Here is a 15,355-nt window from a genome sequence, read left to right as displayed (position 1 = left end):
GATGATTTGGGACACCCAGATAATAGAGTTACACCCATGACCATTCTGGCTAACAGCCATTGATGGAGCTTTCCTCCATGAGCTTATCTAATTCTTTTCAGAGTCCAGTTACATTTTTGTTCTATTAAACTCTCTTCATGCAGAAGCTGTACCATACCCCCTTACTCATTTTTGTTGCACTGCTCTGTATCTTTTCCAATTCCCATATTTCTTTTTCGAGATAGGCAATCAGGACTGCAGTCATTATTCAAGGCGAAGGCATGCCACGGATTTAGACAGTGGCATTATGGTATTTTCTGTCTTATTATCTATCCCTTTCCTAATGGTTTCTAGCATTGCTAGGTTGTTTTTTGTACACTGTCATTGCACATTGAGTGGATTTTTCAGAGAACGATCCATAAGGACTCTAAAATCTCGGTCTTGAGTGATAACAGCTATTGTAGACCCCATCATTATATACGTATAGTTGGATTATGTATTCATTACTTTGCATTATCAACACTAAATTTCATCTGTCATTTTGTTGCCCAGTTTTTTAGTTCCCTTTGTAACTCTTTGCAGTCTACTTTGGACACAACTATATTGAATAATTTTGTATTGTAAACTTTGCGATTTTACCCCCTTTCCTAGAACATCAACAGCACTGGTCCCAGTGCAGATCCTTTTTCCTCTATGAAAATTGACTATTTATTCCTACCCTCTGTTTTCTGTCTTTTAACCAGTTATTGATCCATGAGAAGACCTTTCCTCTTATTCCATGACTACTTAGTTCTTTAAGAACCTGTGATGAGGGACCTTGTCAAAGGTGCTCTCAAAGTCCAGTTACATAATCTCCAGCAGATCACCCATGTCCACATGCTTGTCAACACTCTCATAAATTCTAAGAGATTAGTGAAGCATGAGTTCCATTTACAAAAGCCATGTTGACTCCTCCTTGATTTATCATGTTTATCTATGCGTCTGGTAATTCTGTTCTTTATTATGATTTCAACCAGTTTACCTGGTATTGGAGTTACATTTACTGGCCTGCAATTGCCAGGATCACCTCTGGAGCCTTTTTTTTTTTAAAAAAAAATCGGTATTACATTAGCTATCCTCCAGTCACCTGGTACAGAAGCTAATTTAAATGATAGGCTACATACCACAATTAGCTGTTCTGCAATTTCACATTTGAGTTTCTTCAGAACTCTTGGCGAATACCGTCTGGTCTTGGTGACTTATTACTGTTTATTTTATCAATTTACTCCCAAACCTCCTCTACTGACACTTTAATCAGGGTTGGGTCCTCAGATTCATCTCATAAAAGGAATGACTCAGGTGTGGGAATCTCCCTCATGTCCTCCTCGGTGAAGACAGATAAAGAATTCATTTAGCTCATCTGCAATGGCCTTGACTTTTTGGGTGCTCTTTTAGAATCTTGATCATCCAGTGAGTAGCTCCACTGATTGTGTTGCAGGCCACCTGCTTTTGATGTACTTAAAATAGATTTTACTATTAGTTTTTGTGTCTTTTGAGAGTAGCTCTTCAAATTCGTTTTTGGCCTGCCTAATTGCACTACAACCTTTGCCTTGCCAGAATACACGCTCCTTTCTATTTTCCTCATTGAGTTTCCTAGAAGTCACCCAACCACTGTCAGATGGAAGTTATTTTCAATCACTAGGCAGCTTTGAACCAGTGGAGCTGAAAGGCTGTCCATCCCAGTTAGCAATACTCTGAGCCATAAAGACCAGAGTCGTAAGCATCTATTGTCTTATTAACAAAAATGTTCCTTTCATTTTTATTCTGTGCTAAGCTACCTGAAAACCTCTAAGACTGGGTCATGGTCCTGAACCAGCTTATTAATACTGATGGAAGTAAAAAGAAGGATATATTTGCCCTGGTCTTATTCAAGCTATAAGCATATAATCACACTGACCCCAGCTTTGCAGCTGCTGCGGCAGAAGTACTTCTTAATTCCAACAGACCAGAAGTGTCTTCGTTGAAGAAGTCATCTGGCAGATTGGTCTCGGTCTGAAAGCAGAAAGCATTGCTCTCTTCTGAAAGTATTTAAAAACATTAACACGTTCCAATGGATTTAAAGGTTGCCACATCTCTACTGTTGCCATTGTTTGTCTGAAGACAGTTTTTTACAGAGAGCTAGGCCAAGTGTAAAAATGTTATGTGTCTAAGTAATTTAGGAGCCTATGTGCGATTTAGGCAGTGAGAAGCCAACTGAGGATTAGGCTCACCAAGACACCTTGGGAAATTTAGTTTCAAATCTGCAGTAAAGGAAGTGTCTAGTAATTCTGTTCTTTCCTATAATTTCAACCAATTTACCTGGCATTGGAGTTAGATTTACTGACCTGCAATTGCCAGGATCACCTCTGGAGCCTTTTTAAAAATCAGTATTACATTAGCTATCCTCCAGTCATCTGGTACAGAAGCTAATTTAAATGATAGGTTACATACCACAATTAGCTGTTCTGCAATTTCACATTTGAGTTCCTTCAGAACTCTTGGCGAATACCGTCTGGTCTTGGTGACTTATGACTGTTTATTTTATCAATTTGCTTCAAAACCTCCTCTACTGACACTTTAATCTGGGTTGATTCCTCAAATGTTGATTCCTTTTTGTGTCTCAAAAGGAATGGCTCAGGTGTGGGAATCTCCCTCACGTCCTCCTCGGTGAAGATAGATGCTTTTTTTCAACTCACCTAAAAAAAAAAAAACTAAAACCATAAACAACTTAAAACTTCATTAACCCCTCTGCTAAAAGAAAGAAGGACAAAGTGGACAGCTAGTAACACACCTGAGGACTCTTACCTCAAAGAAGTCCTGAGTTTTCTTCAGAAGATGTTTTAGTTCCGTCAGTTCTAGAAAGTTCTGTTTCAAGGTTTGCTGATTCTGATTGGCTTCCTGAAGCTCACCCTCCAATTTCTCCAGAACTATCTGTTTACAACCAAACCAAAACATGAGATGCAAGACAGGCCCAGTGATCCTTTTACAGGCTGCTACATCCCTGTCAAAAGGCTTGTAAAATAACATGGACAGACCCATAGAATTGTGCAATGAACATTTTTAAAGAGGCATTGGCGGTTTAGGAATATGCACACAGCTATCAAACTCCTGAGCTTCCTTCTGTCTCTTTCTCTGTTTCATGCAGTGACTCAAAGTTATATTTAGGCACTAAATTAGGCAAGCCAGCAGATCATCAACCTATGTGAAGACAGATCATGGGCTCTTCCCAAACAGGCAGTGACAGTCAAACTTAATTAAAATCAATCAGTTTGTAAACTTCATTTCCAGTTGGGTTAAAAACAGACAAACCCTGTGCTTCTGAGTCAATGGGTTCTTTTAGGACACATCACAGCCCAAACCAGCAAGGTACTGAATGCAATGTCTGAGATTCAGTGGCGCCTCACCTCCCAGATTTCACAATGGACTTCAACAGTGAGAGAGGGCTCATGTCACCCTGGCAGAATAGGATCTAAATCTTAGGGGTGCCCATTCACCAACATTCAACAAACTAGGTTTCCTCCAATCACCACCACTATTGCTGCAAGCAAAAGTAACATGGCAAAAAGCTATTCTTTCCTATAAAACCATGGAGCTTTTCATGACCAGAAATAGGTCACAAATAGGTCTTTGCTGGGATTTTCAAAGGGGCTCTAAGGCTGTGTCTAGACTACATGCCTCTGTTGTCAGAGGCATGTAGATTAGACACATAGGCAAAGGCAAATGAAGCCGCAATTTAAATGATCGCGGCTTCATTTAAATTTACATGGCTGCCGCGCTGAGCCGACAAACAGCTGATCAGCTGTTTGTCCGCTCAGCGCGCTAGTCTGGACGCTCCCCTGCCGACATCAAAGCCCTTTGTCGGCAGCCCCGTTATTCCTTGTGGGATGAGGTTTACCGGGGCTGCCGACAAAGGGCTTTGATGTCGGCAGGGGAGCATCCAGACTAGCGTGCTGAGCGGACAAACAGCTGATCAGCTGTTTGTCGGCTCAGTGCGGCAGCCATGTAAATTTAAATGAAGTCGCGATCATTTAAATCGCGGCTTCATTTGCCTTTGCCAAAACAACAAATCTACATGGCTCCGTCGACGGAGCCATATAGTTTAGACGTACCCTAATAGTGCTTTCTGCTTGCCTTAGGATCTTTGACAATCCCAGACATGGTTAATGGGCTGAAACAGTCAGATGTTTCAACCCAGGCAAGGAGAGATAATTCAGCCCTGTATGTAGCAGTTACAGCACCACGTTTCACTTCAGTGCAAACAGCTATGGTGTTCTGTTCAAGGCTTCTACTAACATGGCTGGCAGTCAAAACAGGGTAGGGAACAAATGATATGAAAGGGGAAAACTATAGACACAAAACATTACAAAAAGAGAGGAGCAAGTGGATTAAACCTTAGAAATCCCTCCCCGTACATTCAGGAGGGTTGGAATAAATACATTCTGTCCCTGAACAACTCAGTGGAGAAGATATATGTCTGTACGTCAAGAGCTTGATTTTCTTCCAGGCTCTACTGCTGAGTACGTGAGATGTCAAGTTATTTAACTTCTTTATTCCTATGTTTCCCCACTGTAACAAGGGAGATAATTATGCACACTCCTCTTTGCACGAATGTGCTCCAAAATCTGTGTCTGGGAAAAGACATATACATGCAATATTATTAATCTAATACACTAGGTTGTGCCACAGCTCCAGAATAACACAGCTAGCCCATGAGAATTTGTCACTGCCAAATCACATTCCTTTACTTCTAGGACTTGCATAGTTTTCCTGAGATGTTAAATATATGGGTATAAATGCAATTTCATCCCCTTTCCTGCCCCATGTGCCCCTGAGGCAGGGCAAAATTCTGTACCTCCAAATCAATCATTTCTCGAGGCAGAGGGGTCTCGGGATACTGTTCCGGCTTGAAAATCACAATCTCACTTGCCATCTCATTTTCCAGAAAGCCTACAAAGAAATAACAAAAAAGGCACTGCGAGGTTTTCCTGGGAGTCGCTGCCATGGCTGCGGTGGTGACTTGCATGTGGCATCATGACACGTGATCACACAATTCTCATGCAATTCCATACTTATTCAAGGAGATTTGCCACATATTTGTGGAACCTCCTCAGCACCTAAGAACCTGGCTCCCTGGAGCTTCCCTCCCCAGAAAGGAAGCTGCTCCTTCTCCAGACGAGATAACTGTACACAGCTGGGAGCTTCGTGACTGCAGTACAAAGCTAATCTAGTAATAGACGTGGCAGTGGAAAAAATGATCATCAGCTCATTCAGCTCACTGCTCGCCTGCCTGCTGTTCCTTACCGTAGCGCGTCCCATGGATTCCCCAGAACAGTTTCAATTCCTCAAGTGCTGGGGCTACCCTAACCTCCCTCTGGAGAGCACACTGCAGTGGAATGGATCCCAATGACGGCAAATGTTCCCTGCTACCCAGACCACATTTGTCCAGTGGTTCATTTCATCTCATAGATTATTTAGACAGCTTGCGCCACCTCTCTTCGATATCACAAAGGCTGGGCTTGGTGCCCAGGCTCCTGAACAATGAGGGAGACGGGCACCTGAGAATGGGATTCACAAAAGCTGGCCCGCTGGGCTCCTGAGCTAGAGAAAGGGAGATGCCAAAGCAAAGGCTGTATCCTTGCCCCCCTCAAGGAGTTCACTGCCTGAGTCCAGAGTGGAGGGTGGTGCCGCTGTCTCTTGGGTTTTGCTCTCTTGGGGCTAGAGGCCGAGCTTCAAAAGGAGGAAGCCCCACACCAGACTATCCTGAAGCCGTGCACTTAGGGCGCTTACCTGAGAGATACAGACCCCATGTCACATCTCCTGTCTCTCAGCTGGAGAAAGATTTGAACCAGGAGTCTCCTGCATCCTAAATGACCAACCTAGCCCCTGATCTTACAGTTAGGTGGGAGCTCCCCCTCCCCCCAGCCCCTGTTCTGTGAGGGGCCCAATCTGGCAGGCAAGCCCTGGGCTGCTTACAGATTGGGCCCCACAGGTGAGCTGGGCAGAGGAAGGCTGATCTTTCCCCAGTTCACACACTGCTCTGGGACTTGGGCATCTGGAGGTCTAGAGCAAGACAACAGAGACAGAAGCATAGAGGCAAGGGAAACTCATGAAGGGGGAGCTGGGATGCCATGGCCACGTGTGTCCCTCCCCCCCCCCCCGCCTGGGGAAGGGCCAGGAAATCCCCCTACACATATACCCCGTCTTCCCCCATCCCCACTCCGCTCCTAGCCACCCTTGCTCTGCCTTATCCTACCTCTTTGGCCCAGGGGACTAGCAGGGCTGGGGGTCCAACACAGCAGCAGGGTCTGTCCCCTGCTCCCGCACTCACCAGCAACAGGAGGGGAAGCAGAGCGATGTGGCTCACTCTGCTTCCCCAGCTGTGTTGCTCCTCTCCTCGTGGCGAGCGTGGGGGTGGTCCTGCCTTCTCCCTCAAGCAATGAGCTGGGAGAGCAGAGTGAGCTGGGGCTGCATTGCTTCGCTTTCTCTGTCACTGCTGGCACAGAGGGGAGCTGCAGGTGCCAGGACTCCCCGCTAGTCCCCCCACCCCCACCTATGTAGCATTCACACATTGCCACTGGGCAGAGGAAACTTTTACTGCAAATGAGTTTCATTGCCGGCAGCTGACTGGCAGAGAGGGGTGAGTTGTGAATCCCTGGGAGGCCTAATGCTGGGATTTAGGCACCTAAAATAGCAGTTAGGGTACCTATGGCCTGTTGTGAATCTAGCCCTATAGCCATGGCTTGGCCATTGACTTTTTGTCTGCACACACTTCAAAATCCGGACCTGCGACTTGCTGAATACCTTCAGTTACACTGACTTACATTGCTCACAGCAAGCCCTAACACACGTTCCCTGCTCAACTGCGCCCAGTTATACACCCTGCCTACAACCAACAGCAACTGGAAACTGTCCCCAGCCAACAACCACTTTCACCCTCCTCTCCCCAGAATGCAGCACTTTTCTTAAATAGCTGGGGCCCTCTTCCAAAAGGGAGAGGGCTGCACACTGGAAGGTAGGAGACCGAGAATCTATCCCTAGCTGTGCCATTGACCCACTGAGAGACACTGGACATGACATTTAGTCTCTCTGGGCCTCAATACAGCCACCTATGCAATGCGGATAACAGTACTGCTCACCCCAGAGAGCAGTGGGTGATTAGCACTATAAATGCTAAGGGATTGGATTTCCCCCTCACGCACACTCAAAAATTGAAGTTTTCAGGCTGTTATGGACACTTCAGCTGATAACAGTTCATAGCAAGATGATGACTTTAAGAAAGAATATTTTTTTTTTTTAAAATAACATTTTTGTTGACTTCTGGCTTTCTATAGAACTCCCTGTCTGGAATGCTGCAGGAAGTACCTTCTAACTAGGAGTCAGGACCCCGGGTTCCATTTCTCCCTCACTCGCTCACTTTTTAGGTCATTTTATGCAGACACTTAACCTCTCTTCTTCCAACTTTACTAATACGCAAAATAGGTTAGATATGCGCACCCTCCTCCCCACCCCCGGTAGTATAGTGCCACTTAACTGGTACATGCAAACACTTCAGAGCCTTCTGATGAAAAGTATTAAGACCTTCTAATGCAAGTTCTTTAGAACAAATTCCATTCATTTTTGCTAGCTGGAATGCTTTGGTTTTTTTGTTTGTTTGTTTTTAATACTAGATTATGTTTGTTCTAGAGCCAGTAGCATTGTACAAATGCCAACTTACGGAGGATCCTTTCCAAGGATTCACATCTTCTGACTTCATTCACAAACCTTCTCTGGAAGCTGTTCACATTCATATTCAACTAGAAATTGAAAACAAAACAAAAAGCAACCGAGGGTTGAATGTGCTGCTCATCCACCTTCACAAAGTGCTTGGAGATCAATGGGTGATTATCAGTAGCCTGGCGAATTTTAGTTTAAATGTATATTAGCGTTAGTGAAAGATGATGCCTTTACATTTCACTAGACCTTCTAATCCCCCCGTCACCCAACAGGTACCACACAAACAAACAATGGGAATACACACTTCTTCAGGCAATCAGTTTTTTACCTCAACCTTGCCAGATCCATTTAAGTCATGGCTTCTCTGGCTGTCAAAGGTCTGAACTAGTGGTAGAAAAGGCTTCTTGGATGTTATGATTTTAAGGCCAGAAGAATTATTAGGACCATCTGGTCTGACTTCCTGTATAATAGGGACTAGAGAATTCAGCCAAGGATTCACTCAAGACAGCTCTTCTTTACAGTGCAAGTTCCGATAGACCACTTGTTGCCACAGAACTGAATGAAGATCCCTGAACTCATGTCACTAGTGCCACCAAACAGGCATCAGACGGGTATTCTACCTCCTCTGCCAACCTCACTTGAATGTGTATCGGGGTCCTAGCAGTGGGAGTCGTGATGTTCTAATGAACAAAACTCTGAACCCTCTTTCCTCTTGTTTGTTTAAATAACCAAAGCTCTGTTTGGGGGTACACAAGTCACAGGGGGAAAGCCATTCAGGGTGTCATTTGGGTAAGGCACATTCCACACATCTTATTTACACTACGCAAAGCAGCAAACATTTGTCTGCACTGATGGAGCTCTGCTGGTGGAAGTCATCAGCCACTGCACCCTGTCTGTGTGACAGCATCCACCATTGCTACCAACAGCATCACTGCAGGAAAAATACTCCTGAATTTTCCATATCCCACGGCAGGTCCTTTTGGTCTGATAGTTCACCAAAGATATTTCAGTCATCTTGCCATTCACTGCAGGCAGTCACCAATACATATCAGTTTCAAGCCATGCATAAGTCCTCAAAGTGTCTTCCTCACACAGATAAATATCATGCTGCAGTTTTTCCTGTAACAACATTCTTGTGGACATCCTCTTTGGAAGATGACCCAAGGCAACCTGGTGATTTAGGTGGGTGGGAGGGATTGACTTTAAAGCAATGCAAAGGAGGCCTAATTTGGCTTGCAGAAAAAGTGTTATTATTTTCTGAGCTGAATCTGACTTCTGGCATTACGCTGAGATTTAGTGGGTTAACTGGAGGAGCAGTATCTTCCTTTCCTGGCTTAGATGTTCTTAGAAGCACCACATTGTGCATGTACTTCAACCACACAACTGGCATCACATGGAGACAGTGCATCCTTGCTCATCTTTACTACAGAGACTACAATTCCCAGCAAGCAACACTCTATCTTGAGCCAAGCTGTGTCTGCTCTGATTAAGATGGAGCTCTGTGGGGGCATGTCTACACTGGGGAGTTATTTCGAAATAACAAGGTGAGCATCCACACAGCAAACCCGTTATTTTGAAATTATTTCGAAATAACAGGCTTACTATTTCAAAATAACAACCCCTGCTTCTCATGAGGAATAATGCCTATTTCAAAATTGTTATTTCGGAAGTTATTATTTCAAAATAGCTTATTTTGAAATAATCTTGTAGTGTAGATATAGCCTGGATGTAATCGCTGTGGACCATATCTCCATATCAAGTTACGGATGAGGGAGGCTGAAGACTACACTGTAGTGTAGTAGAAACCCTTGGACTCTAGTAATTCCAAATACCTCCTCTTGCCAGATACTGTTATTCTCACAGAAGAAACCCCCTTCACTGTAGAAAAATCAGACTGTGACGGTTTACCATACTGTATCTGGCTTTAAGCAGACATTTTAATAAACCTTTGCTTTCTATTTCCAGATAGGGACACTGTTAAGGGTAGTCCAATCAAACTATTGCCTTGTCATGATCTCGGTGCTAACTGGAAAGTCAATGACAGGAAGAGTGTTATAGATAACAGTAAAGTCAGAGTAATTATTGTTACAGTGGAACTTCAGAGTTACAAACTGACCAGTCAACCACAGCCCCCATTTGGAACTAGAAGTACACAATCAGGCAGCATTAAACTACTTTAAAAAAAGGCAAAAGCAGCATTTTTCTACTGCATAGTACAGTTTCAAGGCTGTATTAGCTCAATGTCCAGTTGCAAACTTCCAAACGAGCCACCATAACATTTTGTTCAGAGTTATGAACTTTTCAGAGCTATGAACAATCTCCATCCCTGAAGTGTTCATAACTCTGAGGTTCTACTGTACTTGTATTCGGGCAGTGCCTACAAGCCCAAGTGAGATCATGGCCCAATGTGCTCTGTACAAAGATGGTCTCTGCCTCCACAAGTTAACAATTTAAATACACAAGACAGACAAAAGGAAATAGGTTTGTCCCCATTTCACAGATGGGGTACTGAGGGGCAGTAAAAATAAATGACTTGTCCAAGGTCAAGCAGGGAGTTTATGGCAGAGGTAGGAACTGAACCCAGATCTCCCAGTCCATTGCTTTAAGCTCACAAGACCATCATTCCCTTCTAGAACAAGGATTATGGTTACAGTCTTTATGGCAAGCCCTTCCAGAATAGGCACCAGAACTACAGGCACTGTAGATGTTCCAGCACCCACTGGTTTAAAGTGGCATCCAGGGTTTATAATTTGGTTCAGTGACTCTCAGCTCCCCCACTATAAACAATGTGCCAGCACTCCAGCCTTCCATGTTAATCCACTGTCCTAGGAGGGCCATTTTCTAGCACCAACCACATTTACAATGGTCCTTTAAGAGCGGACATCCCAGAGAACCTCTCAGAGCTACGTACATCTCTGAACTGGACCAGGCCCAGCTCTCCAAGCTCTGCCACACAGCAGTAGGCAGCCTCCACTTGCAGAAACAGCTGCGACAGACACATCTCCTCGCTCCGGAACATGGACGCCATCTTGCACGCTCTGGGTCTGCAAGAATGTGGATGGGAGAATTAAGGTGGTGACGCTGCCTTGTGAAAAGCCTCCCAAAGCCAAAGGCAGTAGAAATGCTGGCTTGTTAATCTAGTACAGCGTTTCCCAATTTTATTTGGCCTCGGAACCCTTTTAAACTCGAAAGAATCTTGAAGAACCCATAATAATCTAATATATGGACATCAGCACTGAGTAGTGACATCATCGTCCCCTCTCTGGCTAAGCTGGCATTACACAGGGACACTTATCATGGCAAACACAAAGGAAAATTGTCTTCAATAAAATTCATAAAATGCTTACATATATTTTTTTTAACCATAAAATGTTGTTGTAATGGAATTTTCTCATGGAACCCTTATTTTCACTTCGTGGAATCCCAGGGTTCCACGGAACACCATTTGGGAAACACTGAGCTAGTACAATGAAAGCTTCTTGGTGTCTGTGCACTCAGAAAAACAGCTGCACCTTCGGTAAAAATTAGCACCATCAAACTATTAAAAAAAAATTGAGACACTGCGATTAAACGTGATTAATTGACAAGTTAATTTTTGCGTTGACAGCTGGCGTTAACTGCACTTAATTGACAGCCCCTGTAAAAATGTGAGTGGTACAGAGCACTGGGGTGCTTTGATGTGACATGGGGAAGGAAAATGAGGGAACTGAGTTTAGCTGTGAGGGGTTACAGAGCCTGTCAGCCACAGGATAGCAATGACCAAATCCCAACCAGCTCTGCAAAGGCTGCTCCAACTTTATGGTGGCTTTCCACAGCTTCCTCCAGGCCGGCTACAGCCAGAACAGAGCCCTCCCAAGCATACACCCTCCTGTCCACTCAGACCTGGCCCTGCTGGGCTTGGGGGCAAGGGGTGTAGGGCTGTTATAACAGCAAAAGAACCCCCTCCCCGCACGTAAAGGGGATTCCTGGCTTGTGAAGATCCAACCGCTTCCTCCCCCCTCACTTTCATAGCCCTCCTAGGGAATGAAAGGGGAGAGCATGTAGGCAAAAGTCAATGCCCCCGTATATAAAAATGCACGGTCTTTGTCCGAGTTGCTCCTAATGCATTAGGGAGAGTGGCTGCTTTGCTCTATCTACAGCTTGCAGCTCTGCAGGGAAAGAAATCTGGGCAGAAGAGAATCCAGAAAGGGTTCCCCCCTCCAGGGCTTCCACCTTTAGTCCTCTGTCTCCTTGTAGTCCCCCAAGTCTCCTCCTCCTGGTAGCCGCAGCGAGGAGGGAGGGAGGAGCGGGCCTGGGGACAGAGAGGAGCCGCACGCAGAGGGCTCTCTCCGCAGCACAGCCTGCAGGGAGGAAGGAGAGCTGCAGGCCCGACACACTCAACAATGTTTCTTCCTGTGCTGAGGGGCAGCAGCGACGGCCCCTGCAGAGTCGCCATGGCAGGGTGGGAAGTTAGCAGTGGGATGGGGAGGGTGCATGCTGGTCATGCCAGATGGGCCTCGTTGCTCTTCTGAGTCCCACAGGTGAGCGAGTTCTGCCCCGCTCCTGCTCTACCTGTGCACCGGGCCACCCGAACGTGGGCAATTGGCACGTGCTGGGTGCTAGAACTGAAATTCACATTACTGCCTCAAAAGTGATGCGCAGACAGGCCCGACTTCTTGCTTCATTAAACTCATCTGGGCAAAGAGATAGGTCAGGGAGTCGGATCTGTTTCCTGTCAGTTTCACTCCGAACACACCGGGGTTTGGGCTGCACACACAGCTAGGGATTGTTTACAATACAAGGGGAATCTGTTTTTATTTATATTTAGAATACACATTTCTGGGAATGATTTGTACTCATACTAGAAGACTTACCTGATGTTGCTGGGGTCCAGCCTGGGACAGGGGTGGGGCTGCCCATGCTGGCTGCTGGCTTCTCCCCAGGTAGGCCCATAGTGGGGAGAGGGTGCCACTAACTTCTTCCTGATGTTTGCTGGGGGTGGAGAATACGCCCCAGCCTATGGCTTTGCCCCAAGGGAACCCCGGGGGCCCTGGTCACAGGCTTTGCCCCAGGGCCAGCCCAGGTATGTGGAGGAGAGGAGCAGCAGGTGGCACAGGCCTCCCTCTGGCTGGCCGTGGAGCGCTGGCAGCTGCTCTCCGGGGCAGGCTGGCATGTCAGCTGCTGCCGGTCACTGACTTCCCACTGGAGTGCTGGCTGTCCCTCTGTGGTTATTCCACACTATAACCCCCTCCTACCAGACTCCTCCCTTTCCATTTGATTAGAAACAATCGAATTCCAGGCACATCCCATTGTCCTGGCACAACCAAACCCTGACCTTGCTTTAAGTTAGACTAAGGGGAACCTGCATACCAAATGTGGTGGTCCTAGCTCTTATCACTTAGGAGGAGTTCTTGAACAAATGGACTCACAGAGGGAGGGACAGACCCATATTTCTCAAATAGGTAGATAGATTTGGTTTCATGCAATCTTTCTTTCTTGCTCTTTCGTTCACGAAGAGCCTATTTTCAAAATTAGGCACATGTACATAGGCTCATATGCAAAATGTACGTGCAATTTTTCATTTGCTTTGTGCATGGTATTGTCACTAATTACATTAGGTAACTGCACATGCAAATTTCAGATAATCGCGTCACTGAGCATTCATGCAGGTAATTAGCTAATTTCCATGCACAAACATGGCAGTTACTTGACCAGAAGAAACGTGCAATTGAACACATTATTTCCATGCATTTTAAAAGTAAAAATCAGGCCCAAATCTATACTTTTATATCAAAACTACTAACTATAACCCTTTATGAATTTCTTCCACCTAATATAAATATGAAAAGGGAACTGTCCCAACCCTGTTTTTTCAACCCAGTCTTGCAATGTTTATTCCTAGTAGATGTACATGTCTTCAAATCACCTCTTATTTTCACCAAGAACATTTAAAAAAAAAAAACCTTAAAAACACTACACTTGTTTTACAGAATGTGTTACGTGTATGTATGCCGATCCAAGAAGTCAATGATTGGCGTATTTAGAAAACGTGTATCCTTCTTCGTCTGAGCTTTCATTTGATAATTCATTGTACTCATTCACTAAGTAATTTAAGGTATAGAAAAACAGAACATCTGATAACTCACAACTTGCTAAAATAAAATATCTCATCTGTCAATTTCACGTGGCATACAGAACAGCTGGTTGGGAATTTCACAATAAAACTTTTTTTAAATCAGGAAATACAGATCATCAAAACCTAAATTGCTTAGTTTCAACAAATCTCCCCATTTGAAAAAAATTGAAAATTAAAGTTTTCAAATTTGTTGAAACAGCCCAGTTCAACATTTACTAAACAAAATGTTCATCTTTCATTTTGAAATGGTTTGTAAATTAAATACTTTAAAGGTTAAAAAAGGCCAATATTGACATCAATTGTCAAATTAACTTTTTTCCCCCAAAAAGAAACATACTAATTGAACCAATCCAAAGCGAGGGGTTCTTTTTTGTAATCAATTTTTTGATTTGTGAAAATTTTCAAGATTCCGATTTTTTTCATCTCAATTCACGACTAGAAAAAAATTAGAACCCTCAAAATTATTTCCTGGCCTGCTCTTATGGGCATAAGAGAAATTTCTTATTTTAGCCACTATTTTGATAATGTGGGATATAGTCTCAATCTGAGTTGCTGTCAATTTTCTTTCCCTCAAAATTCTTACAGGTACTCCATTTGGGTATGTCTACACAGCAGCGCTATTTTGGAATAACTGACATTATTTCAAAGTAACAAAATGTGTCTCTCCACAGCACACCATTATTTTGAAACTTCTTACTCCAACTCTTGTAACCCTCCACTTCCTGTCACCCTCATTTCACGAGGAATAAGGGAAGTTGAAAGAAGAGTGTTCTTCCTTTGACTTTTTGCAGTGTAGACAGCGCCTAAAGCCGAATCAAGCTATTTTGACTTCAGCTATGTAATTGGCATAGCTGAAGTTGAGTAGCTTAATTCGACTTTAGCGCAGCTGTGTAGATGTGCCCTTTGTGATCTCTTGCATTATAGTTAAAATGTATACACATTTAGATACACCTGTAAGAGTTAGCTATTGATTTTAAAAGAATATATATACATCTAATAAACCATCTTGCTAGTCTTTAAAGTGCTACATTGTCCTGCATTTTGCTTCGTATATACACGTCATATATATATAATATAGCTACACAATCATCTCATAGACAGACAGACACCCCTCCCCCCACAAGGTCAAATTAACTTTATATAGGCCACTTCCTTAGAGGGGATGGAAGGAGAACTGCCTATCAAGACAACAATTCTAAAAGCAGTTCTACAAGCATGAAAAGGTTGCATTTTGGCTTAGCGAACTAGAATCCTAGTCATAGGTAATATGAATGTCTGTTCTTACCTTGATCTCCTGCTCTTTATGTAGCCTGAAGAATTCTGGAACTACTTCATTTGTGAGCAGCAAATGAAGGACTGAAGTAAACCTTTCCTTCTTTAACCTATCTTCAGAAACGAGCTCTTTTAAGGGCTGAACTGGTCTAGACCAGAGAAGAGAGGCCCTTTTTTATCCTATTACAATCACTGAGTGAAATGGATCAAAAACTGTTTGGCTCATTCTACATTTTTCATGTCAGATCTATGACAAGA

The 15,355-nt window shown here is 44.0% G+C and overlaps 1 protein-coding gene across 1 annotated transcript in view; it reads right to left on the bottom strand.

The window, feature by feature from the left end:
- ATP6V0A4 (ATPase H+ transporting V0 subunit a4) overlaps nt 1-15,355 on the bottom strand; it is a 45,636-nt gene extending 30,281 nt beyond the window's left edge. The window contains exons 1-6 of the mRNA XM_006138060.4: nt 15,111-15,355; nt 10,622-10,754; nt 7,712-7,790; nt 4,850-4,944; nt 2,803-2,928; nt 1,916-2,010 (exon numbers count right to left, since the gene is read on the bottom strand). Of these exons, the coding sequence (XP_006138122.2) occupies nt 1,916-2,010; nt 2,803-2,928; nt 4,850-4,944; nt 7,712-7,790; nt 10,622-10,738 (512 nt within the window). The 5' untranslated portion in view covers nt 10,739-10,754; nt 15,111-15,355. The remainder of the gene's footprint in view (nt 1-1,915; nt 2,011-2,802; nt 2,929-4,849; nt 4,945-7,711; nt 7,791-10,621; nt 10,755-15,110) is intronic.

This window comes from Pelodiscus sinensis, chromosome 1 (genome assembly GCF_049634645.1).
Source record: "Pelodiscus sinensis isolate JC-2024 chromosome 1, ASM4963464v1, whole genome shotgun sequence".
In the NCBI taxonomy this organism is placed as follows: domain Eukaryota; kingdom Metazoa; phylum Chordata; order Testudines; family Trionychidae; genus Pelodiscus; species Pelodiscus sinensis.
This window is presented reverse-complemented; position numbering and strand designations above follow the sequence as displayed.